The sequence below is a fragment of the Hirundo rustica genome, chromosome 1, assembly GCF_015227805.2.
Source record: "Hirundo rustica isolate bHirRus1 chromosome 1, bHirRus1.pri.v3, whole genome shotgun sequence".
NCBI lineage: Eukaryota > Metazoa > Chordata > Aves > Passeriformes > Hirundinidae > Hirundo > Hirundo rustica.
Window position 1 is genome coordinate 19,749,401 of NC_053450.1, and position 27,114 is coordinate 19,776,514.

At 41.9% G+C, this 27,114-nt stretch overlaps 1 protein-coding gene across 1 annotated transcript; it reads right to left on the reverse strand.

The window, feature by feature from the left end:
- Window positions 1-6,361: 6,361 nt before the first annotated feature.
- Window positions 6,362-13,523, reverse strand: DCSTAMP (dendrocyte expressed seven transmembrane protein). The gene is made up of 3 exons (XM_040080546.2): window positions 12,498-13,523; window positions 7,330-7,650; window positions 6,362-6,592 (listed from the first exon to the last, which is right to left on the reverse strand). Exons 1-3 carry the CDS (start codon window positions 13,521-13,523, stop codon window positions 6,521-6,523), a joined length of 1,419 nt encoding a protein of 472 aa, XP_039936480.1. The 3' UTR covers window positions 6,362-6,520.
- Between the last annotated feature and the right edge of the window lie 13,591 nt (window positions 13,524-27,114).

The window sequence follows — 27,114 nt, forward strand, 5'->3', positions numbered from 1 at the left end:
TGTATCGGCTGTGGAAAATTGTATGATATTTTTATGTTTCCTACTCATTTTTATTAGCTTAAAAATGAATGAGCTTCCTCCTGTATAATAAGCAAAGAATTCTTATTCCCTATGTTGGTACTTACTGCTCTGTATCATGGACTATTCTTCCTATAGGGCTATACTATTTTTGGTTAAGAAACACCTACTTTTTAATTCCAGTGAGTCTTAGCTATTGTGCAGATGAAAGAAATTACTTGCATATTGTGAACTGGGATTTACACCAAATGATCTGCTGTATTTTTACCTCCTTGGGTGCAACAAGCTATTGAGCATGTCAAGTTCATTATATTTATGAGTATTTGTTTTGCCACGACATCTACTGGCCCTAGTTCCTGAATCCTGCCTCAAGCCACAAGGTAATAGCCCTTCAGGAGCTGTGTGACATCAAAAGAATTTCAACAGTGCCATTTCTGAATGGCACTCCCACTGAAGTTAAAACTGTCAGACTGCAAATCTCTGTCATCCTTGTTCTTTTCACACTTACATGGGCTAGGCTGTTGTTATAGGACACAAAAGAAAGATGAGAGACTCCAAATATTTCAGACGGCAAAGAGCATAGAAAAAAGGCTTTATTGTCTAATTCTTACCACCTTTTATAAGGTGTTCCAATACAGACTTAACATGATTAGTGAATAGAAATAACACCTCTTTAATCCTTTTGGGTAAACTAGAGAATCAGCAAAACACCACCTGGAGAAAAATTGTTTTGAGAAAGAAGAGTTGTTTCCTAAGATTGTTTTGAGAAGAAGATTTCTTGAGAAATTTTTCCTTGGAATAAAGTTGGCAGCTGCTAGCAAGCTAAAATCTCTCAGACCCAGAAATATCAGGCCCACATCAGGCTGTAATGGTGGGATCTTCATAGGGATGTGATTTGGGGACTGCCCAGGTCTCTATTCCAAAACACCAGTAAGGAGTGACAGCAGAGCCAAAAAGAGTAACATGGGAATTTTTAGTAGGCACATAGTTTGGGATTCAGTGGGATTACAATTACGTCTGCAGTGGTCCTGAAGTGGAGCACTGGAAGGAGCACGGACTGGTCTCTCCGTTGTACCTCAGTCTCTAGACCCTGACGAGACTTCTGAATTCATTCCACAGCTGAATCTCATCCCTTCTGAATCTCATCCCTCAGCTATCACTGGCTCATTACATTCTCAAGTTGTTGCTCTGCCTGTTCTAGAACTGTTGTGCTAAGACAACAGATGCCACACACCAGGTTGGAAAGGTGGTTTAGAGATTACTTCTGCAGCCCACACAGCTCTTTTGGGCCTTTAATGGGGAAGTAAGACAAAAATTTATTTTCCCAGATGTTTGAATCCTATCTCATTTAGCCATAATCCTCAGGCTTCTCCAAAAGCTACGAAGAAAAATGCTTGCTTTGACTCTTCCTTCAGTCTGCTGGTCACTCTGATTGCTTTGAGAGGTTATACTGCTGCATTAAAACTCTTTTCTGGAGCAGTGTCTGTGCAGAGGAGCCAAGGAACTGTTTTGTCAAGGCTAAAACACAGAACATCCTTTCTTTGCTTAGCACTTCTCCTTGGAATGTTACTGGTTTCCACCTCTTTCTTGTATAGAAAGGTTGAAGATTCAAACACTTTGTTAAAGTAAGGAAAAAATTATGTTAACCATATTTTCATCTCTCTCCCCACCCAGACAGAAATTTAGGATCTTTTGTACTCCGTTCTTCCTGGTGATGTGGGTTTCCGAGGCAGGAGCAGAAAAGCAGTCCGGGAGATGCGATCCCTGCATGCACAATACTGCTTCCACTCCCATCATTTGCCAGAGGAAGCCTCGTACAGACATCACGTGTGTACTGCTGGCACTCAGCTCACCCACCACCCGTGAAGCTCACGGCCCTGGTGCAGACGCCCACACCTGCAGAGCTTCTCTCTCCATCCCCAAGCACGGCGGGGCGGATCTCGGCGCAGCAGCATCCCCGGGCACGGTGGCGGCTCCGGGCAGCTGGAGGCCGGGCAGGAATGATGCAGCAGCAGGGAAACCAGGAGGAGGGTACCGCCGTGCGCAGCAGCACCGCCGAAGCATGCTCACGTTTGGAAATCTGCGCCCCTACAGTAGAAAATAACATCCCTGTTTTCAGGCTTTATTTCATCATCAGCAGAGAGTGATCTTTTGTTCCTAACTCTCCACTTTTGCAATGTAAAACAGAAAGAGAGGAAAAGCTTTGATTATTTATTTCTTGTTTAACTGCATCTCTGGCCTATTTAAATGGCAGTGAAAACAACGAGTCAATGTGACAATATTGACAGAGCAGGGGTCACGGCGAGAGCAGCTATAAACCCAGCATCCTCTGACTTTGCACACCCAGCTGCTCACATGAAAAACCAGCACAGAGGAAAAGAAGCCTTTAGCTTGGCTTGGCTTTAGAAGCCAGCCAGGTTTGGGGGTATGGAGTGGTGATGAGGAGAGGTCCAGAAACAGGGCTGCTGAAAGGAAATGTCCTCGTTTGTATTCCACTCCAGGAGGGTCAGGAGCACTAGCATGTCCCTCTGAATTACCTTCACAAGACAATCAGGTCAGCCTTTCATTAATTTTACAAACCATATTTGATCCAATTGGAGGATTTTTCACAGTAAATCAAACAGCTCCTCCACTAGTGAAGGACTTTTAAAAAGAAATTTGAGTTCTGCTGTGAGCTGAGAGAAGATCAGGTACGACTGAGTCAAAAGCCAAATCCAGACTTCTCAGACTCTTGTTCTTAGTGCTGAATGTGCTTCTGACAAGCCAAGAGAGTCATTTAGAGACAAAGCCCAGTAACATGATATTAATAGATACTAAAAATTTTTGCTACACCAATAAATAAATAAAAATCCTTCATTTCAGCTGCACGTATAGTTCCATGGTGCTCAGCAGGGAGAAAAGCACTGCATGCTCTTATGGATGAGAAAGAATGATCTGTTTGAGACAAAGAAAACATACTAAAAGAGGAAAAAGAACTATGAATGACAGAAGAAAATATCCAAAATAAAATGTAGGAAATCTGAAGAGCGTGGACAAGAGGAGGAACAGAAATAATTATGGGTGGAACACTGGTTTTACATTGTAACTTGTAGCCTTTTTTTTTAAGAAAAAAGAACAACTGAGTCCTGTGATTGAAGGTTATGGTTAACAGTGAGACCAAGGAAATAGCTGAACAACTTGCAGAGAGAAAGCTGAAGATAAACAAACCCTAGGCTTCCCCTGCTCATCGGGTAGAAACAAATGGAAGAAAACAAAAAGAAAATGAGGTCTGGAGAGAATGAAAAGTATGTCTCAGTGTAATTTCAGGGGAGTGACAAACCTGCCTTTTCATCTGTACAGCTAAAGAGAGACTCTGGGCAGCTGAAGGAATAGGTTTAGTACTGTAGGTCAGGATAAGAACTGTCCTACCACAGAGATAAAACTCAGTGCCTTTGAGGCATAGAAGGTGGACTTGATTTAAGAAAAAAAAAAAAAAAAATTAAAAAGGTGCAGGATGTGCCAGTTGCCCTGACAAACCAGGTTTGGGGAAATGCTGGGAGAGCAAACTTATCTCCTTTGCCTGCCATTCAGCTCATGTTCAGCGCACAGGAATGCATGTGTGTGATCACAGAAACAAAGTATGCATTAGTCCACTCAAGTATGTGACTCTTACATGACTGTAATGGCAACAGTAATTTTCAGGTGGCACCCTTGATGATGGCACAGGATATTCACAAATTAAAACAAGCTTTTGCTGTGCAGATCTAGTATTTTTCCTGCAATGTTCTGTGTTAAAGTCAATAATCACAGAATGGCTGAGGCTGTTGGGTAGGACTAGAGATCCCTGCTCCAGCTTTGCTGCTCTGAGGTGCTCAGAGCCATGTTTAATGAGTTTTGAGTGTCTCCAAGGATGGAGATTCCATTACCTCTCTGGAATCTGATTCCAGTGTTTGACCACCCTCAGAGTAAAATGTTTTTCTTGTGTTTCAGTGAACTTCCTGGCCTTTGTGTTTGGAAGCAGCTCTCAGGGGAAATTGTTCCATCACCTTCCCACAGGTTGAGATGAGTCTGACTAATCTGTAGTTTCTCAGATTTTCCTCCTTGCCCTGCTTGAAAATGAGAGTGCTATGTGCTTTCTTCCAGTCCTCAGTAATACCTCCTGATCACCATGACCTTTCACAAGAAATCAAGATACCTTTCAGGGACATGAGCCAGCACCCTCAATACCCATGGAGGCCTCCCATCGTGTCTTAAAGTGTTTGAGTGCTCCTGTGTGTTTGAGTCCTCTCTAACTACAAGGGGTAAGTGTTCCTTGCTCCAGCCTTTCCTTCAGGCCTGAGAGGTCTGCTATGGCTAAAGATCAGTCTTACCTGCAAAGACCAAGACAAAGAAATACCTTGGGCTTTTCCAGGTCTGCTGTCAGTGGTAGTGGGGTCAAGCATCTAAGTAAAAAATTTACCAGAACTGAGTATATTGTACAAAATTACAATTAGTTACCGAAGAAGAATTAATTGGTTTTTATCAGTTTGAAGGGCAAACTAAGCAATATTTACTTGTCCTGACAGGTAGGGAGGGGGCAGTGTCCACATTCAACATTGGCTGAATTTCCTTAAGTTAATGAAAATGCAGACATGGCATTGTCCTGAGAATGTACTACAGAACTCAAAATGCTAGCAGATTTAGGCATCTCTCCCAATGATTGGCCAACCTCTGAGTCATTTTGATGAACCATTCCCACAGGATGCAAAGCTTTTGCTTGCTCCTTGTAGAACAACAGAGAGAAAAGTTATTCTGAGCAGCAACATGATCAAACAGGAAGGCAAGAAACTCCAAACCAAAGTTTTCTTCCTGATGATAAGTGCATGTTGTTTTGTGGTAGTGCTGTCAATCAGACTTGCCCCAATATTTGGGCTTCTCACCAGCTTGTCCTTTGGGATTGAAAGGAGCACATCCAACTCCAGCCAGAACTCTGCCAAAAATTTTCACCTCTTATTGACATGTAACTCTTCCCCTTTCATCTGCACTGATAGCAAGAGTGTGATCCTCTTATCAATAGTACCTGGATAGCTATTCTCTTATCTGAGTCCAAATTTAGAGCAACCTTCTAAATGCTTCTCTCTCACCAGAATGCTTCTTGATACTGGTGCTTGACAGTAGCACCTAAAATACAAGCTGACATTCTGCTACTATTCAGGGCTGTCCCACTCTAGCAAAAAGGACACAGTCAGGCCTCTCAGAGACATTCAGCACAACCCTCAATAATGCATGGCTTTAATCCAGCATTATTTCCCAGAGACAAATTGTTGTCACACCAGCAACCTGAACCACCTGCATGCATGGAGAAGTGAGACTTTGGAAGGCCCAAAGAAAAACAGTTTTCATGTTTTTCAGAGGTTTAAGTGGAAAATAACTTTGATGCTTGCTACTGGAGAGTTTTAAGTCTTAATTCATTCAGATAACAGAGACATTGATCAATGGCTGTCCTGAAACCATGCATGTATTATAGAGGAAGAGAGCAGAATTTCCCATTATCCAGACTAAAAAAGGAAGTTGGCTGTGGCTGTTGCGTACATTTTTTAGTGCTACGTTAAATCTCTAAAGCTACATAAATCATTCCTATGTCTTCAGGCATTTTGCATTTGTTCTTGTATCATATGAAGGTCACATCACCAATGTTGGTTGAATAGGTGAAGCACTTCACTATTGGCTCAGCTTTATTTCATTGAAGTCAATGGTGCTTATACAACATAAGTCCATTTTCGTCTCTTCTGCAAGATTTGAAACATTCACTACTCACATGCCTCACTCTTTAAAGACACCTTGTTTGCACCCACAGCACCTGATTCCTCTCTATTCTGGCTTGTGACCATGCTCACTTCTACCTGTTACCTGACCTCTCTCATGATTATCAAAGGCGTCGTACAATCTGCACTAGTGATACAGTCTGTGGATATGTGGGACACTAAGACCAAGTAAGGAATTCTCGGTGGGAGACTAGGTAGGAGATTAGAAGCTAGGGATGGCAAAGATCCAGGCTGGAGGGCTTCATGCTTGAGAAAAAGAGAAAAATGTCTAGAAACGTCTAAGTACAAGTTCTTGGCCATCCCAGAAGGCAATGGACAGCCTCTGCTGCATTTTCTATCTTCGGTGTCTGGTAAATGCGAAGGAGACAAACCTGCTGCTGCCATTACATCATCTGTTAGCAAAGTCGTTTGTCATGTAGTCCCAAAAACTCCAAACTGTTTTATTGCATTTAGACAGATCATCCATGATTTTCTCAAGTACCAGACAATGCAAACCCCAAGTTGATAAACAACTGATAATGCAATCCAGAGCGATCTGTGGTGAGCTGCACACTATCCACAATGACATCTTTTCCAAAATACTGCTGCTCAGCCTTTGAGTGTGAAATTTGTACATTTTAGAATTGATATTCCATAGGAAAAATGGTGCAAAACACAGGTGGAGCTAAAGCATCTCGGCCATATCCAAAGATTCGTTTGATCTTTTGCACATCATCCTGTCATTCCGCTACACTCCTTTCTTTCTTCCTCACTGCCTCTCTTGCCTTGAGTATTGGAAACCAAAAGTTGACCTGAAAAGACAGAAATATGATCTATATGATAGTATTACTGAATTAAGGTCACCCAGACACTAATACCCTGTATAGCCAGTACTGAAGGCTGTAAAAAAACTTAAACAAACTGTGTATGTCTGCAGCTTTCTATCTGGATATGCCATAGGTATATGCATTTCAGTTTCCATTAGTGTGTCTCTGTGGGTTTGTATATATATATATATATGTCTGTGCGTGTGTGTGTGTGTATATGTATGTATGTATGTATGTACAGGATAATTGTTTTTGCAAGCAAAAAGATCTGTTTCCTAATAGTATTTGCAGTCACACTGTATTTTAACACAGAAATGTATCACCTTCCATATTGCTAAGCAATACCAGAACATCTTCCTCTACATTTAAGCCTGCTTTTACTGCCCAGCACTTGCTGTCTAGATTGCAGGAATAATCTAAGTGCTTTTCATATCTTCATGAAAACAAAGTTTCTTCTCTGGAGGACTCTGAATCTGAGAAGTATTTTCTTGCCAGCCCATAGTCATTTGAGCATGCCAATGTCATGTCTGAGGCATGTGTGCTGGAGTACAGAACAAAACAATTATATGATCTAACCTTACAATTAAGTAACCTGTCTCTGGCTCCTGAGCATTGGGAAAAGTCTATTAGCACATAATTGAAGTTAACAAATGTTTAAGTATTTCCTGCATCTGGCTACCACCCAGTGAGATTTATTTTTTTCCCCAGAGCTCATGGCTTACCGTTCTTGCAAACATGTTCTTCCCAGTTTTCTCTTGTAGCTTTGCTCTTTTTTTGAGTAATTTTGCATGTAAATAATGTATCCGTTTCATCTCGGTATCAGGATAAAAGGAACTTGACACAAGTATTTTAAGTTGGGTCAGGAGGCCAGAGAATAACCCAAATATTATTAAGAATGAGATGATGACTCCAAGCTGGATCCATGTCGTGGAGAGAGCGAGCTCTGGATGAGGAATGCAGTTATGCTTAAACAAAGGGATCTTGAAAGAATCAGTCTTCACAATATTCTCGTTCATAGAAATGATATTGCTTTTCTCATTTCTCTGCACAAGAAAAGAGGAAAAAAAGGCATTGGTTATAATACAGATTCCAACCTTTCTTAATATTTCTCCCACTGTACAGATTTACAGAGGACCCTTAATCGTGTAGACCATCCAGTGTCTATATACAGTATGCTCAAAACAATATATTTATTGGCTATTTAAAAATGTCTTGGACTCTATTTTGACGATTTCTCTTGGGAAAATGTCTGGCATTTTGGACCATTAAAAACTTACCTTCTCAGTGGATCCGATAGGGAAATATTTAGCTAATCAGTGTATAATAGTTTACTATTTTTCCACTGCTATAACTCTGCTCAGATGCCCTGTTGGAGGGTCCTTTGTTGAGAGTAAAACTGCAGGGCAGAACATCTGTCCCTTTGATTTTGTCTCAGCACACAATCAGCAGTGCTTCCGCACCATCCAGAAATCAAACTCCAAATAAGCTTCTCCCCTTCCAGTATGAGAGGAACAAAGGCAGGGACTACGGGTTGAGATAGCAAGTTACTGAAAGCAGCAAGAGATGCACAGTAACAGCAGCAATATTATTAACGAAAGTATATAAAAAGAGAAGGTGGTTTACCTACAAAAGGTGTTCACCATCTCGACTTAGTTCTGCGTGGCCCTGGGACAAAGCCGAGATGGTGGCTGTTCCTATGCCCGACACCACATGGCTGTCCCCAGACAAAACAAGGTGGCAGGCGCTCACCACAGCACTTTCCCTGTCCCTGAGCCTGAGACAGTGGAAAACAATGACAGAAGCCCTGAAAGTATGATTGTCCCTGCCACACTGTGCCGCCACTCGGGATGCTGGACTCATCTCTGCGCAGGTGCTTCCAGGACCAGCCCTGTCAGGACTGACTGCTCCACCCAGCTCCGCTCAGCTCCTTTCAGCTCAGCTCAGCTCAGACTTGGCTGGGCTTGGGCTCACCTCCACCACTCTGTTCCCTGCAGCTGCCTCCCGCACCAGCGCTGCTCTTACGTATGTCCGAGTCGAGTCTTGCACGGACAGGAAGACAATGGGCAGCAGAGGACGGGGGAGACAGGGGCAGGGCTGATCCTGACAACCTTCCCAATGGAGAGAGAAAGGAAAAATGTTGCACATTCAGGGGTGTTCACCCTTTCTTACCCCTGAAACCATACCACCAGTGATGTTGTGGGTGGTATAGAACAGCAATCCAGCTGTACCCACATGGCACTAAGCCCTGTCCCCTCTCTGCAGCCAAACGCTGGTCCAGGCAGTACTCTGACTAAAGACTGTCACCCAAATGAGGCTGCCTGATCTCCTCTTGCAGCTGCCTCTGCTTAGCTGATGTCTTTCACTGCTTCTGGGCTGAAACGCTCAACAAGAAGGGTAAATTAGACATGCTGCTGGGACCATACTGGCAGGCAGCTTTCTGTTCTGTGTGTGAAAACACTGTAGGGACACTGAATAACCCAGCCTCTTTTCTGATCATGTCAGAGGAATAATAAGCACTTCCTTGTAGCTTTTCTAATCACCCTACAGAGGCCAGGCACTTCTGTTAGGCATTCATTTGAAAAATCAAGTTCCCAAAGCATGCTACTCATCTTCAGCCTGTCAGCCTTTCCTTGACACTATCTGTTCCAAACTATCTCAGGACATTTTATCCCTAAAATGAACTGATGTATAGGCAAGGAAAATCTTCATTAGGAACTCAGTATGAAACAGGAGTACTAGTGCATGAAGAACTTTACTGTTCATGCTAATTAATAAACATCTCAAGTCTCTGAGTCTGTCCTGCTCACCCAGCTTCCTGGACTCCCTGAGATCAGCAACCCTGAGGCTTGATAGAACAAATCTGTTGAGATTAAATTTTACATTTTAATGTAATTAGCTTTCCTTGGGGAACTAGAAACAATCTGATGATGGCATTAGTTTTCTCTTTTGAAGGAGCCAAGCAGCTTTCCACATGAGTGAACAATGCACATAAAGAGAGCAAATCCATAGCACAGGACCCACAAAGCAGCCAGACATGGTCAGGCTCAGGACTCCTGTCCATGGGGAGTGGGACTAAGCTCCTTTGCCCTGACATGGGTCACACCCAAGGCAGATCATGATAAGAGGCTGCTGTCAAGGCAAAACGACTCATAACAAATAGTGAGGTTACAACAGATTGATTAGGGTTGTGATCAGCTGGGTTCTTACTATCTCCAGGAATGGAGATGCCACAACTTATCTCAGAAACTTGTTGTATTGGTTGATCACAGGAAGAATAAACAAACAAACAAAAAAGTATTTCCTTCAATTTGTTCCAATTTTCTCTTCTCCCTGCACTGTGCACCACTGAAAACTCACAGAAACAGAACAAGTGAGGCCGTAAAAGACCTCCAAGATCATTGAGTCCTATCTTTGACCAAATGACACCATAAAAACGATTGAGTTGTTTCTTGAACACTCCTAGGGGTGGTTACTCCATTACTTTCTTGGGCAGCCCATTCCAATACTTGACAACCCTTTCGCTGAAGAAATTTTTCCTGCGTCTGGCTCCTTTCTTACCCTCCCCCATCACTTATTTACACACACTCATAGGATCTCCCTGAACCATCTCTCCTTCAGCCTGAACAGCCCCCACCTCTTCTCATATGACAGATGCTTTAGTCCCTTAATCATCTTCCTGACCCTTTCCTTGACTCCTCACTCCATTATATGCCCTTCTTGTAGTGAGTCTCAGCAGTGCTAAGCAGAGAGGAAGGATCACATCCTACAGCTTGCTGTCAGTGCTCTCCCTAATGCAGCCCAAATTAGCGCTTTCTTTTCCAAAAGGGCACATTGCAGGCTTGTGGTCAACTTGGTGTCCAACTTTCAGGGCCTTTTTGTGCAAAGTCACCTCCCAGTCAGTTAGCTCCCAACATGTAAGTGCATGGAGTTATTTCTCTTCAAGGACTGCAAGACATGACGTGTTCCTTTGCCAAACATTGAGAGGTTCCTCTTGGCCCAGTTCTCTTCTGAAAAACAGCACAACCCACTGGCATTTCAGACACTCTGCCCACTTCTATAGTGTCTGCAGGTTTGTGTTTGTCTTTGCAGAGGTTAAATAGTATGAGTTCCAGTGTCTACTCCTGCGGGACATCAGGAATGGCTGTGCACCACAAGTCAGAAGTTTTTGAGTCCGAGAATTCAGTCAGTTTTCAGCTCATGTTATTCTTCTTTTATTTAACCCATACTTCATCAGATTGTCAATGAAGATGCTACATTTCAGTGTTCCAGCAGTGGAAGCCTTAATAAAAGCATAATAAGCATCCTCTGTTCTCCCTTCCTTCAGCAACTCGGTGTTTTTATCATAGAAAACTGTTAGATTGGTCATGTATGAGCTAGCCTTAATAAATCCATCCTTAATACTCCTAACAGATTTCCTGATCTTCACATGTATGAAAATGGCATCCATGATTATATGCTCTGTCACTTCCCCAGGGATAAAGGTGAGTGTGACCAGATTGTAGTTTCCTGGATCCCCCTCCTTCCCATTCTTGAAGGTGGAAGCAACATCTGCTTTCTTCCACTCTCCAGGAACCTCTCCCAGGCCCCATGATGTTTCAAAGACAATCAAAAGTGACCTTGCAGTGACATCAGCCAGCACCCATGCGTGCCTCCCATCGGGTCCCATTTGCTTAAATGTGCCCTAGCACAATCCTCCTCCACTAAGGAAGGGTAAGTCATCCTTGCTCCACACTTGCCTTTGTCTCAAAGGCCAGGGATTCCCGAAGGCTGGTCTTCCTAGTAAAGGCACAGCTTGAAGATGCTATGCAGTACCTTGGGCTTTCTGCGTCCTTTGTTGCCATCAAGATCCTTCTGCTCTTCACAGCGGACCTACATTTCCCCACGTCTTTCTTTTTCTGCTTATGGATTTTTTAATTGCCTTTCACCAGCTCCAGATGGGTTTTGGCTTTCCTACCCCCATCCTTATACAGTCAGAGAGTGTATCTCCATTCCTCCTGTGACTGGTGTCCTTTCTTTCACCTATTCTGTGCTTTTTCAGGATCTTCTTGCTCACTCATGATGGTCTCCTGCTGCCCCTGCTTGATTTAGTTGGGATGAATAATTCTTGAGCTATCAAACCGGGTAGTTTACTTTGCACTAAAGGCATCATTCCAATGGTGAAAATTCTGCCTTTAAGGATATTCAGATAAGATTCTGAGCAATCTGATCTATCTCTGAAGTTTGCCCCAGAATCACAGAATATTCTGAGTTGGAAGGGACCCACAAGAATCATCAAGTCCAACTGTTAAGTGAATGGCCCACATGGGGCTCAAACCACAACCTTGATGTTATTTTCACCATGTTCTAACCTGTTGTCCTTGTTTTGAGCATGAGGTTGATCTTGATGGCCTCCACTTGTCTTCCAACCTAGTTAATCTATGGTTCTCTATGTTGCTGCTGCTCCTGCTGAAGGAACCTGGAGATTTTGGCAACAAGCTGTTATTTCATGTGTATGTGCCCATGCCTATAAGTGATGAGCTCCTCACACTACTCAGTTAAAGAAAGGCAGGCATCTCTTGCATAAATATCACAGTGACTTTTGACTATAAAAGTAGTGCTTCATGTGAAAAATATCAGTTTCGTAAGTTTCCAATTTTAAGCTTCTGGATTTCTTCATATATATAAATGGAAGAATGAAAGACCTTCTTCTAAAATTTACCATTCTCTAGAGATATGACAATGCTCTGGAAAGAACCGTCTGTCCAACATATGTATCTGTAGAGGCAAAAGCCCTTTTGAAATTAATTATATTGACAGCTCATTGGTCTATGTCTGCTTTTGCAGCTGCTGAAGATGAAGGGAAATTTTTCAACACTAAACTAAGAAATATACGGTACTGATAAATACTTACATTCTGAAAGAGACTGAGTTGAATGTCTAGATCCGGTACTTCTTGGAGATATTTGTTCACAGAAATAATTAACAAATAAAACAAAGAGTCTACTGCAGCAAACAGAAGCCAGATGCAAAGATGAATAATTACAGGGAGAAAAGAATACAGCATTTTTTTCCTGTCCTTTCTTGTGAAGAAGAAGGATGGAATTATCATGTAATCTTGTCTCTCTTTTCTGTTAAGTGGCAGAAGACAGGGTCTTTGCCGTTGCTTTTGGTGCTCATCAAATGCAATGAACTGTTTTGTGATATAGGTATTCTTAAATTTGGTACTATGAGAACCCACAAATTTTTTTATAAAGAGGCCAGTTCCAAAAGAAACTAGAAAAACCCCAAATATAGGCAATACTTTCTGACCTATATAGGGCAGTACAGTCAACATAAAAGATATCTGGTTGGCAATTCTCTGGATTTCTCGCTCTGTGTCATTTAGCTCTTGTTTTAATGCATCATCTGAAATTGAATAAGATGGTATGAATTCATGCTTTAGGACCACTACATATTTAAATATCTCACCACGAAGGTTGGCCACCTCATAAATCCATTTTATTGCCTCAACATAATATTTTATCAAAGCAAATTGCTCGTGCTTTAAATGACAGGTTATACTGTCTGCCAGAACCTTTAGATTGTGAAAGATATTTTGAATGTTGCTGGCCACCACAACACCTGTGCCAGCAGTAATAAGAGCCTCCCTGCCATTTTTCAGTCCACAAGAAAGGAGGAACAGAACACTAAAACAGCGCAGGTGCTTGAAACAGAAGAGCGTGATAGAAAGTGAAATCCAGATGAATCCAGAAATCAGTAAGGGCCCCAAAGAATGGTGTGCCAAGGAGAAGTGCATGCTAAGGAAAAATAGAAAGCTGGAGAGAAAGCCAACTGCAGAGCAAACTGCAAAAAGCTGCATCTGATACTTCCAGCCAGGCTTCCTTTCAGATATAAAAATTTCCCATGCATTCCGAGCTATTGAGACGTATTTTTGCATTTTCTTCTGATTGTTGCTGACACTGCAATGGCTCAAACTAAAAGGAAATGAAAAGAAAAACACTGTTATTTACAGGGTCACACTACTGGGAATGACGTGTTTTTAACTGGCTGTCTGATACTTCTTCACACTGCAAAATATGCAGGTCTGACTCCCATGGGGCTGAACCATCACACAAGACCAAAATATTTGTCCCCAGTGTCACAGATATAAATATTGAAGAGGTAACTCTAAAAGGATTTCTATCTTCTGTCCTCTTATGGTTTGCACATTTTGATTTCTCATTAGCTATGTAGAGATAATAGTTTACATGCAATGTATGTTTGTGTGTGTGGGTGTGAGTGCATGTATAAGAGACACCAACCTCCTACAGCACCCACTGCTCCTCACAGATGCTAGCTTGGCTTTGTAGGCACCAAGAAGGGAAAGAGAGCAGCACAGAAACCTCCTGTTGGTAGCCCCATGAAGGGGAGCATGGCTTGATCTGCGGGTAGCAGTCAGAGCAGCTGCCAGGGAGGAAGGAGATGGTAAAGCAGCATGTGCACACTGTCCAGGGAAGGGGAATGAATCACAGCTTCTTCAGGTGGAATTAGGTTAGTACAGAGCAAAGAAAGTGTGCCTCAGAGGCACCATCCCTCCTTTGGGTCTCTCCTGGGATAGCACACCTACAAATTGGTCCATATACAGCAAGTTCATGAGCCAGCAGTGTGCCTCATAGCCAAGAAGGGCAATAGTGGAAGAAGGTGCATTAAGACAGCAGGCTGAGGGAGGTGATCCTGTCCCTCTGCTCAGCACTGGTGAGGCACATCTGGAGTTCTGTGTACCGTTCTGGGCTCCTCAGTACAAGAGAGACATGGAGCTCCTGAAACAGGCTCAGAGAAGGGCTATGAAGATGATGAGGGGACTGGAGCATCTCCTTAGGACAGGCTGAGGGAGCTGAGCCTGTTCAGCCTTGAGAAGAGATGACTGAGAGGGGAATCTCATCAATGTATCCAGGCATCTGAAGGGAAGGTGTCAAGAGGATGAAGCTAGACTCTTCTCAGTGGTGCCAAGCAACAGGACAAGAGCCAATGGGCAGGAACTTAAGCACAGGAAGTTCCACCAGAACTTGAGGAAAAACTTTTTTACTCTTGTAAGGTACCCAAAAGCCTGGCTCAACTTGGCTCTTAAAAGGGCTTACAGTTGTTTGTGTAAGCTCTGAGTTAGACGCACGGGACAGATATGGACAAGATATTCTCAAGAGGTCCAAACAACTAAAAAACTTTACTGGCAACTATAGAAAATCAGAGAACTTTGGCAAAAGATTTAGTGCAAGGTTCAATCAACATAAAACACTTCTCAAAGCATTAACTTAGCAAACTCTAGGCCTGTTTGATGTTAAATTACACAAAAATTCAGAGAAGAAAGAATTAGAAACAGAAAGACAGACAAAAAATGCATACAAGAGGAGCCACATAACTACCACTCCTGGGTTCCAGCGGTGTGCAGCTGATAGAAATTCCAAGAGGAGGCAGAGTCAAGACATGCTTGCCTCATGTTCAACTTTAAACACCCCTTGGCCCTTCCCCCAGGTGGGACTGCCACATAGGACCTGGGTGAGGCTTTCCAGGGGAGGGACGTGCAGCATTGCCCCTGGGGTGCCACTGATTGGCAGCCACTGCCAGGCTGCAATACAGGCTCAAGGGGTGGGGGTGTAGGGCGGGGCACTGCCTCACCTGGGTGAGGCTCGACCTGCCCCTTCACCCACACACATGTACCCCAAAGTGTCTCGAGACATCAACAATTCCAGCCACTCGTAACGGTGCGGGTGACCGGGCACTGGAACAGGCTGCCAGAGAGGTTGTGGAATCTCCCTCACTGGAGATACTCAGGAAACACCTGGACATGATCCTGTGCCATGTGTTTAGGGATGATCCTGCCTGAGCAGGGAGGTTGGACCAGATGACTCACTGTGGTCCCTTCCAACCCTACCATTCTTCAATTTTGTTTTTAACCCCTTTTATGCCTAATAGCTTCTGCTTGTCACCATCTCTCCTGCTTACCAGCATGCCTCTTATGTAAATTACAGAGTATTTCTGTGATCCAGTTTGGTTTGATGGGAGACATTTTGGTGCTCATATCTTTCCTTGTTTTTTTATAATATTTACAGTGCAATTTGTCCAAAGATGCAAGGTCAATTCATATGCATATTAGCATTTTAACATTCTAGAACAAATGAGATACTAATAAAATAAAATAAACAGTGGTAAATTTACCTTAAGTAGTGAACAGCTGTCTTTGTAAAATACATCCTGAAGATATTACATTGTCTTTTGCTTAGCTTGAACACAGCAGGTAGCCAGGAACTAAACTATAATTTTGTACACATACTGTATTTTATTAACATTAGACTTCATGAGTCCTGCTAGCATTCACTGTGCCATTTCCCCCTCCTTCTCATTGTAATTAGTTATTAGTTGTGTCATTATCTCCTTTGTGTGCAACAGGAGCTGCATATTATGGGAGCAAGCATCCATCACCAGCTTCTTGTACTCATGTGCTGCTTTTCCTTGGCCTTACTTGGGCCTGATCCTCTATACTGCTGAAGACTATCCTGAAAAATGCTGAGTGTCTTCTGTGTTTAACAACTTCAGCACAGGTGAACAGTGGGCAGTAGGCTCTCTGGATGGCCTTAATTCCTGGCATTATCACAGGGCCTGGGAAGGCTGAGAAAATTGCTCCCCTTCAGGGCCTCAGTGAGACAAAGATGTAAATTAAGTAGAAGACCAATTAACAGCTCCTTCACAGGATCAAAATTAATTAATCAATGCCCCAGAAGTAAGTAGAAGTCACCATGTTTGGGGAGGTACTGCAAGTGAAACGGGGAGGAGAGTTAGCACACAAGCCACCTGGCTCCAGCTCTACTATGAGCAGAGCTGCCCTTCTGCTTATGTGGATGGTCTTCTTTGTCCTCTTTCTACTGAAGACATTTCTAGGAAACATAATCGAAAAGAAGATGTTTATGATCCTGAAATCAAGGTGATACAGACCTAACAGCCAGCAAACCTTGTCAGCAAATCCTACACCTCCACGATCAGATTGTTAAACACTGTGTGTCATCACAACTTCTTTGAAGATCTAAGAAAAATTGCCTTGCACAGTGAATAGATCTGGCATTCTGTTCTTCATTTAAGAAGCCTTAACAAAATAAAATGTGAAAAGGTTAGAATTTATCTAATATTGTCCAAAACATCAGTGTAAGAAAATAACACATTTTGAGTTTTCTATAGCAGCACGAATTTCACAGCTGTTCTCAGGCACAGTTTTTACATGGTTTTGTGCATTTGTTTGTATGGGTATGGTGAATTTGGGTTAATGCTTATAAGCATTCAGTAAATGGCTGAAATATGTGACGGGGATTTTGGCATGAATGCATCCTTAGATTTAATAAAAGTACTTCTGGACTGGGAGGCTGGAGACTTGCAAAATATGGACAGGACTTGAAAATAATCAAAAAGTCTACTTTTCTGAGCAGATTCAATCTGTTATGTGAGATCCCTGCAGTACTCAGAACAAACATGGTAGGTTTGTTCCCAGCCTGCATGAATCCAGAGTTTTAAGGCAGGAAAAGCATTATAAGAACACAGTGAATTTTGGAGCCTGTGGCATGGGTGCTCAGGTGTCCCTCCATGGTCACAGAAGGTGGCCAAGGGAGCGTTCTCATCCCCTCAAGAGCCCATCTCTAAGCTTAAACTTTCCCAGGGTAAGAGTCAGGCTCACAGTGTGCATTTCTGTGGCTTGTCTGACACCTCAGTTTTCTCCACATAAGGCATCAGCAATACGCATAGATATTCAGCATTGAGTACAGGAGGATCACTCAAAGGATGAAAACTCTAAACATTAAAAAAAAAAGAAAGTTTGAAGGCTGAGCATTCTTATATCACCAGGCACTTAAACAGCTGTGAATACTTGGGAAAGGAAAATAATCACAGAATCACAGAATCACAGAATGTCTAGGTTGGAAGAGACCTTCAAGATCATCAAGTCCAACCCATGCCCTAACACCTCAACTAGGTCATGGCATCAAGTGCCACATCCAGTCTTTTTTTAAACACATCCAGGGATGGTGACTCCACCACCTCCCCAGGCAGACTCTTCCAGTACTTTATCACTCTTTCCATGAAAAATCTTTTCCCTAATATCCAACCTATATTTCCCTTGACACAGCCTGGGACTGTGTCCTCTCGTCCTATCAGTTGCTGCCTGGAGAAAGAGACCCACCCTCAGCTGTCTTACAACCACCCTTCAGGAAGTTGTAGAGAGTGATAAGGTCACCTCTGAGTCTCCTTTTCTCCAGGCTAAACAACCCCAGTTCCCTCAGTTGTTCCTTGCAGTGTTTGTGTTCCAAGTCCTTCACCAGCCTTGTTGCCTCCTCTGGACGTGCTCAAGTATCTATGTGCTCAATGTCCTTCCTAAACTGAGGGGCCAGAACTGGACACAGCACTCAAGGTGTGGCCTCACCAGTGCCGAGTACAGGGGAAGAATGACCTCCCTGCTCCTGCTGGCCACACCATTCCTGATCCAGGCCAGGATGCCATTGGCCCTCTTGGCCCCCTGGGCACACTGCTGGCTCATGTTCAGCTGCTGTCACCAGTGCCCCCAGGTCCCTTTCCTCCTGGGCACTGTCCAGCCACACCGTCCCCAGCCTGTAACGCTGCAGGGGGTTATTGCGGCCAAAGTGCAGGACTCGGCACTTGGACTTACAAAACTTCATCGTGTTAGACTCTGCCCATCCATCCAACCATTCCAGATCTCTCTGCAGAACCATCCTATCTTCCAACAGATCGACACACGCTCCCAGCTTAGTGTCATCCACAAATTTACTAATCAAAGATTCAATACCCTGATTTAGAGGTAGAAATAAATTTTTGGCATCACTAAAGAGGTTAATTCAGAACTTAAAAAAAAAATAAACTTTGAGAGCTTTCTGGAATGGTTTCTCTTAAAAACATAAATCACAAAGCTTTCCTGAAGCTGTTCAGTGTAGTTAGGAAATCTAAGAGGAGGTTGACAAAAAAACCCCCTTCATTTCAGTTGCAGTCTGAAGCAAAGTACTTTTTCTTCTGTCCTGTAACATGAACTACGATGAGGGCTGCTACCATTATTTATGTAGCATAAGGAAAAAAATTATTCTTGGAAAGCTGTTTCTTGTTCTGAACTGCCAATTTCTTTCCACCATAGTTTCTAGTGATGAAAAACCCCCACTTCCACAGGGGGGAGCTGGAAACTCTTGTGCCCTAGTTCTGCTTCCATAACTGATTTTTTTAGCTGGGTCCAAGGGGAACAACTCTATGCTTTAGTTTCCCTCTCTAGGAAATATTTACTCAGCTCTGGAAGCATGATATTCTTCTACCATATGGCATGCTGGCAGGAGTAATTATTAAAAAAAATTCTCCAAAGGAACTTCTCTGGCAAAGAGGTTGGGCCACAGTTCTCAAGACTTGTGATGTACTGAATTTAATGCAACACATTTTCAAGGTATTTTTCTAGTTACATTTTAAAATAAATGAGAAAAAAAATATTTAATTTTTATTTTTGGTATTTTATTTATTTATGTATTAATTTATTTTATTTAAAATAAGAAAAATATATTATTTTAAGCAAGAATATCTTCTTGTGATATTTCAAATATCGCTATGGATTTGAGGAAGCAGAAGATAAGTACATAGCATCAGGAGTCCCTAGAAAATGTCCTTCCAGCTCAGCCATGAGCCCTGTGCTAGAATTGCTAGAGTTATGCAGTTTTTTATGGTATGTGTTTATGCTACCTGATTTCTTTCCTGCCTTCTAAGGAGACTTTTCCATATTCATCCTCCAAGTAGTTGTGGCTGCTTCTGCTGCCAGCTCGGTCCTGTCCTAGTCCCTTGATCACCCTGCTGCCGATGATGGCTTGCTACAGATAGAATGGAATAGAACAGGGCTATTGAGTTGGAAAGGGCCAACAACAATCATCTAGTCCAACTGCAATAGATGGAAACTAAATATTTGCAGAGAGTATCTGTGAAAACTTTTCTATCAAGGCTCTTGCTTGCTCAGAGGTGAACAGCAGGTCTACATGCCTGGTATATGGATTGGTAGCCCATGCAAACACCTTGCCAATTTTTAATATAATGGAAGAAGCAGGTATCTCCTAAAAATATATAGTGAGTAAAAGAATGGGATTTACTAAATAATTAGGGCATTTTTTTTAAGAGACACAGTTGACTTGGCACAGCATGACAAAAGGAGTCAGATCTCTAAGTCTACTTTCTATTTTTATACAGACCTAAGTCAGGCAAAGTCTGAGGACTACGAGTGTGCCATTGAGTTAGGACTGAATAGTACCATCCAGTTTTTGCATGTTCACACCAAGTCTGATATAACTTTCTCTGCACATCACTGTTCTTTGGGCTGATCTCACAAGGAGTATGGAAGTTTAGCAGGCCCTCTGCCCAGAATAGTGTGCAGGATCCTTATACATAAAACCAAATTTTTATTAAGAGAAACATTAGGTTAATGGGAAACTTAGATCAGTTACACAGTGATCTTGCCTCGTAAATCCTGTCATGATTTTATACAGGAATTAAAGAAGAGAAAGCACACAATAAGATATAAAAAATAAATATTTCATTTTTTTGGCAGTTTCAGGAGCCTTCTTTTCTTGCCTGAATCAGTTATATTGAAATATAAGAAAATTACTTCCTTTTTTTGGATACCATCAAAAAATCCAGTGCTGAGCTATGGCATAGTGAAAGCAAAAATACAGGAGGGAGTCCCACATTATTTCCTTTGGTCAATGCAGGGCATTCAACAGAGAAATAAAAGCCCAGTCAAAAATCCAGCAACATCAGTGTAGCTATCTCCAGGGCTTCATTGACATCCTCATAATTTCTCAAGTTCACATTATTTGCCTTTAACTGCATGAGGAAGGAAAGTAAACGGAACTAAACACATTAAACACAAGGGACGACTAAAATCTCTAATCACATATGTGCACATAGGAACTTGAAATACCAAACAATACAGCAATGCAAACATAACAATTTATACATAAGGAAAAACAAACAAACAAGCAAAAATAACAACTGAGTGATATCTCTTTTTCTTCATGTATTGAAAAGAGCTTGGGATCATTCTGAACACCGCACAATATTACAAGTTTTTCAGGATGCCACAAATTGATTAAATATCTTCTAATATGAGATGTCTACAGCACTGAAGGTTGGACTCAATGACCTTTAAAAAGGGTCCTTCCAACACAAGTCTTCTGTGATTCTGTGATGCCCACGTCTGAGCTGTCTGCATGTCAATGGAGAGAAAAGGGCAGTTACCCAGAACCATTACTTCAGACCTGTTTAGAAGTCCAGCCTCACAGAAGATGGATTGCATTCTTAGAGAACTTTAGCTCAACTGTGAAAAGTGTCTGGGTTACTCAGAGCTATCCAAAGCCTGGGAAGAAGAACGTCTCCCTGTGGTTCCTAATTGCCAGCACAGGTTGTATTTGACTAAGCTGAACACTCAGAGAAGGACACAGAAAATGTGTTATGGACAGCCATAGAATGTGGACAGCTGTGGAAGGGACATAGAACAAGAAAGCAAATTTTCTCACAACTCCATGGCTGTGTTAGGAAGCTGTGATTCAACAAACCCACAGACATATTCTTCCCTTAAAACACAGGAAGGAATGTAGGCACAGTTAGGGAAACCCAAATGGCAATTTGCCTATTGCCAAAAACAACTCTACAAAACACAGAAAATTCCAGTGTGAGGAAAGGAAGGGAACATATGAGATTACACAATCCCTCTCCTACACAGATAGCTCTATACATAGTTTTGGGAGAGTTTAGGATTAAATTGTTTCACAAATTTTAGGAATGGACTCTCCAATCAGTAAGGTGACAACAGTTAACTTAAAGCAAGTCCTTTTACCTCAGAACAGCTAGCTCAGTCCACGATTACTGTCCAAAGTTCCTTATTAACCTTAAAGTGTTACTTACAGGCACTCCTGATAAAGTGCTTGAAGGTTCTTCACAGTGCTGTGTGTCTCTTAACTTTGGTGGGGAACTGAGACAGACAGTAGTAAAAAATCTCACATGAGTAATTTTTTTCCTATACCCTCCCTCAATGAGTCAGAGACACTACAATTTTGAAATTGTTCTGATTTTGACAAAGATTCATGAGGAAGTACCTTATGCACAAGACCAGATTAGTATATAATTTGCAAGAGCCACTTTCCACCTTTTTTTTCTGGCGGAGTAATAGATATCAGCAAATGAGATCAGGGCCCAAATTTCAATGATTTAAGATTATGTTGAGTAATGTCTTAGGTCTAGAACATTTTAGCTATTTTGGTACTTCCTCTGAAACTAGCAGCAATTCAGTACCCAAAAAAATTTAAAGCTCTAACAATTTTCACCCCAAAAATGTTCCTACTGGGATCTGTGCAAATACTTTTGTAGACAGTCTGGTCAGAATATGGTCCTTAGAATAAGACACACCTTATATATACAATAAAGACACAAGTTATATACGATAAAGATAATTTATATACAGGAGGGTAGAACTGCTATACAGAGGAACTTTTGCTTTAATTTTGTCACTTAAAATTTTATTTTAAATCTACTATTGGTTTCTGCAGACACAGTTTGCATGTGCATTTGAGTATACAGATGTAGTGATTTAGTACGGATGTGAGTTTTTCTAAAAACAGAGGAGAAAGATAATTCTGGGCACCCATATTCCCCACTTGAAATGGGTCACACATATCCTACCAATTATTGGATTGATCTCTTGAACCAGTCAGTCCTTTTATTCAGTTTTCATCAGAACCATCTGATAGAGGACAACAAATTAAAAGCAAATCAAAAGCTGATACACAGCTTCACAAGGACAACAGCAACAAAAAGAGTAAGAGTTACATACTGACCATACCTTTTCAATAATGTCATTCATACACTGCCATTTTCAGCCATTTCAGCCATTTTCAGAACTAACTTGCCCTTATGGTTTACTGTTTATGCTTAACTTTTCAGATTATTTTTTCTCAGAAATGTCACAGGTGGCTTGTTCCATTGCAGAGATGCTACCTGCTACATATAAGGAATTCTAAATTGGAGACTGACTCTCATTTAGACTCTGATTTCAAAAATCCAGAGCTGTACCCTAGTCCTGGTTCTGTCCTTGGACTCTGCAGAATTCAATCAGCAACTACAGTAGTGCTGGCATGCAGATTATCCATTTGCCCTTTGTTGAAATGTCCCTGCATGTAATTTTCCAGACAGCTGGTTTTCCAGCAGATACTGATAGCACTGAAGTAGCAGATTAAGCCCAAATTTCTCCTCCACAGAGCAGCCATACTCCTGCTCTTCTAAAAGCAGCTACTGAACAAGTTCAGAAAGCTGCCAGACAGAAAGTCAGACAGAAAGGTGAACATAGCACAATGTTCAAAGCACCTAAATTATGCATAGTGTAGGGCTATAATTAGATACAGTGGACCATCTATAACTGGAGAAAGTCTCTGATTATTATAGGATAGATGGATGAAATTATCTTTTAGCAGAACATATTGTTCATATTACGAAATAAGGGAATATTCTGTCAAGGGGTGCAGGTGAGTGCACATATGTCAGACCAAGCCTCCACCGAACCCAGCATCTCAGCCTTGATAGCAGCATATAGCAGATGTTTACAGAATCACACAATCAGGAATATGGACCATTTGGACATGGTCTAGGTCTGGGGAGAGGAAGAGAGAGGCAGAGATGACCTCCACAGGTCTCTTCCAACCTCAACTATTCTTTGATTCCATGACTGTTGAGATTCCTCTTTTAGTTTTTCCAGTGTCTAAGGTCAATCCAAATGTCAGCACAACCATCTGAAGTATCAGGCACTCCTCTTAGGCAATTATCATCTGCAAAGCTTCTGAGGGTGCGGCCCTTCCAGGTCAGTAATGAAGATGTTATACTGTACTGGCCCCACTATGAACCCATGGAACACCCCACTAGTGAACTCTGTGTAACTGATCTTCGTGTTGCTGATCCCTGGGCCCAGTTGTTTGTCCAGTTTCCAATTCAACTCATTGTCCATTTATCTACCCAATATTTTGTCAACTTGTCTGTGAGAATATTATGGGAGACACTGTGGAAAGCCTTCCTGAAGGCAAGGTAAACAGCATCCACTGCTCTGCCCTCCCCCACTTACTTAGTCACCTTGTTGCAGTCTGTCACATTGGGTAATCATGAATCCCCCTTTGCAAATACATGCTGAATACTCACTGCAAATGGTTTATAGGATTAGTTGCTTGTAACCTTCCCAGGGATCAAAATGAGGCTGACCAATTCCCTGGGTCATCCTCTTTCCCATTCTTGAAGATGGAAGTAACATCTGCTTTCTTCCACTCTCCAGGAACCTCTCCCAGGCCCCATGATGTTTCAAAGACAATCAAAAGTGGCCTTGCAGTGACATCAGCCAGCACACTCAGCACCCATGCGTGCCTCCCATCAGGTCCCATAGTTGCACATTTGCTTAAATGTGCCCTAGCATGATTCTCCTCCACTAAGTGTAAGTCTTCCTTGCTCCACACTTGCCCTTGTCTCAAAGGCCTGGGATTCCCAAAGGCTGGTCTTCCTAGTAAAAGCAGAGTTAAAGAAAGCCGTTTTTGCATTCCCTTGGGCAAAGAAAGTAGTTTATGGTCATCTGGATGGACTATTTCCACCCCTTATGTTTTTAAGAACAAGGAGTTGTATGGGCTGAGCTTTACCCATACCCACCAATTTGGATCAAGTGCTGGCAGTGACTGGCAGCATTTCTAGTGTCTCCTGGAGAATCAAATATGCTGTAAAGTACATACAGACTATGTAGAAATCAACCCCACAGTCTGAAAACTACCTAAGGCCATAGCTCCCTTCAGAGGTACAGAATTTTGATAACGAGCTTCAGCTGGTCTTTCTTAACCCATATGCTGCAACCAGATGCACTGGTGTCACTGCATTTTTTTGGCAGGTTTTTTAATGCAGAATATCTTAGTGACCCATTCATAGCACACCCTCACATACTCTTGTCAGTATCACATTTTCTGGGATCCAGGTAGATGCCTGCTGGCTGGTGGTGGCTTAAGGGGGATAATTTTCCCTCTGTTGGGGGAATATTATCTCTAGCAAACATCAGCTGCTGGGGTTGTCTGGTTCCTGGACTTCCCTACTGACATCATCAACTACTGGTCACTGTAAAATGTGACCAGTAAAATGGGAGGAACAAAGTTTACAAATTTAAACAACAGTACAATAATGGCTGATGTTATTTCTTCGGCTGTGTCTACCAGTACAGTGTAGATGCTTCTGCACTCAAAAAAAAGTGAGGATCATTTCAAAATTAGTGCATTTATGACCTTTCCCCCAATTTTCTTGTTAATCCCTGCAGAATGACTAGCAAAACTTGCTTGCACATAAAAGGTATTAAAAACGTCACTACTCGAGATCATACTGTTCTGGCAGTTGTTCAATGTCTTTGAACAGATAATGATGTGACACAGTATGTTAATTTCAACCGTGATTAGCATAGTTTGGATAACACTGTGCTTCAACCATTGTAACATGCAGGCTGGATGAGTGGTTTTTTGGGTTTTTCTTTAAGGTCCTGAAGATTACTTCCTTTTGTGGCAGCTGTTTGTGGCAAAAAGCAAAGCAAGTTCAGAGCTCTGAACACCACATGTCATTGAAAGCGCTCCCTATTCTGCTTTGCTTCCTCCTACCTAACTAATAGTCCTTCCTTGTGGCTGGCTCCCAGAGGGCAAGGAAAGAAACAAACATAAGCATTTGTAAATATTTGCACCCTTGTTTTTGAGTTATGGCTCTAATTATTGTTTCTGTTTTACTGCTACAGCAGAATTTTAGATTAAAAAAAGACAATTGCATTTTATTTTCTAAATATCTGAGGAAATGAAATAATGACAGTGGATTGTTATTCCAAATGAGCAGAGCTCCACCGGATGAGCAGTATGTCTGGAGCCAGCAGCAAAACAGCTATGACTAAATGGTTCTTGGATTGAATCAGGATTGTAGAAACTCAGTTCTGAGGGGCCCCAGTGAAAAATCCAATCAAAATACTGCTGAGCTTGGGTAAAGTTTGTATATAATGCTGGTAGCTGAAACTAATCTTTATAGGATATGCAGGTATTGTCCGAATCTTTGAAAACATTGACTGGATGTTTGCTATAAAGAAATATTGCTGTCGGCAGAGCTGAGGAGGGTTCCTGAAAGTCTCCAGGAAAGTAGTTAAGCAAGGAGTTTTCAGCTGACTAATTGTCATCAATAGCCATATGAATTCTTCTGACTTGGTCCCAGGAAAATGAGATCTTGATATCTCTCTATGGAGTCTTGATTGAGTGTCCAAAAGATATGAAGTGGCTGCCCAAGGCACAGATTTATCACATCCTTCTTTTTATGAAAGTTGGAAGTGTCTCTCTTTGCTGCTGTAAGTTACTTTACTTTGTTTATATTCCATAACCTCTTGTATGCCACTTCCAACAAATTATAGATCCAGCTACAGCTGCTACCTCCAAATGCAGAGAGAATAGGCATTTCAAATGGAACATAAAATCAAAGTTTGAAAAAGCACTTCTAGCAGTTTCACAGTTATAATGAGGAGCTGCACCTGCCAAACTAGCTCTTCCAAAAACCAGGATACAGCATCTGTGAGATCCTGGATCAGGGGTCTGTAACAACATCCTTGCTGGGAAATAAACGCTGGTTGATGCATGGATGTCTGTGGGATTCCTGTCCTTCATTCCACAGTCTGAACTGTTGAGCAGATTCATGGGCACATACTTTTGGGCTGGAGTTTTGCCTTGTGCAGTCATGTACCTTGTTTTGGACTCATGTGAGTCCCTGGCCTGAGCATTTCCACCATTCTTAACTTTACATACCCAGCTGCTCATCTATTCCTGCTTTAACTCATTACAAAATCACACTGCTTAGGAAAAAATATAGTATTAAAACCCCTTAAAATGGTATCAATTTGACACTGTTAAACTGGCTAGAGATTGAACAAGAGATTATTCCAGAAAATTTGAGAGGGGAAGTACTCTCTTCTGAGCCACAGTAATGGGAATGGGCCGGGAAGAGTGCAGAATATATTCAGGCTGAAGGTGCTGTGTGCACTCCTGGTTGATAGGGGTACACCTGTGGAAGCTCACAAGGCACATTTCCAAGACACGGTTTCCAGATTATTTTCAGCTTAAAGTGTCTCTCAAACTATTCATACATTGATAACTGATTTTTCATTCATTTTTTTCTTTGCCGTTTCTTTCAAATCTTTACTCCACACCCTGTTAGCTTTTACACCAAAGAAAAATACACCAGACGTAAGAATTGAATCCTTTAAAAGACTCAAAGGAAATGAAAAACAAATGCAGTGCACCACAAAAAGTTCTTACCCCAGACAGTTACACTGTAATGAAATACCAAACAATTCCAATCTAATTTTTCTGCAATATATGCTGTTCCAGATAGCTGAAGCCAGAATTGCTCCAGTGAAGATGCACAAACAGCAAAGGCTGAAAAAATTATAAAGGAAA

What these genes read in the sequence shown, in the direction of transcription:
- DCSTAMP (XM_040080546.2), bottom strand. Translation starts at nt 13,523, where the DNA reads ATGCAAAAATACGTCTCAATAGCTCGGAATGCATGGGAAATTTTTATA. An exon ending in AACTCAGTCTCTTTCAGAAT is followed by an intron (nt 7,651 to 12,497) that starts GTAAGTATTTAT and finishes TTTCTTGTGCAG; the next exon opens with AGAAATGAGAAAAGCAATAT. An exon ending in AGAACATGTTTGCAAGAACG is followed by an intron (nt 6,593 to 7,329) that starts GTAAGCCATGAG and finishes CTGTCTTTTCAG; the next exon opens with GTCAACTTTTGGTTTCCAAT.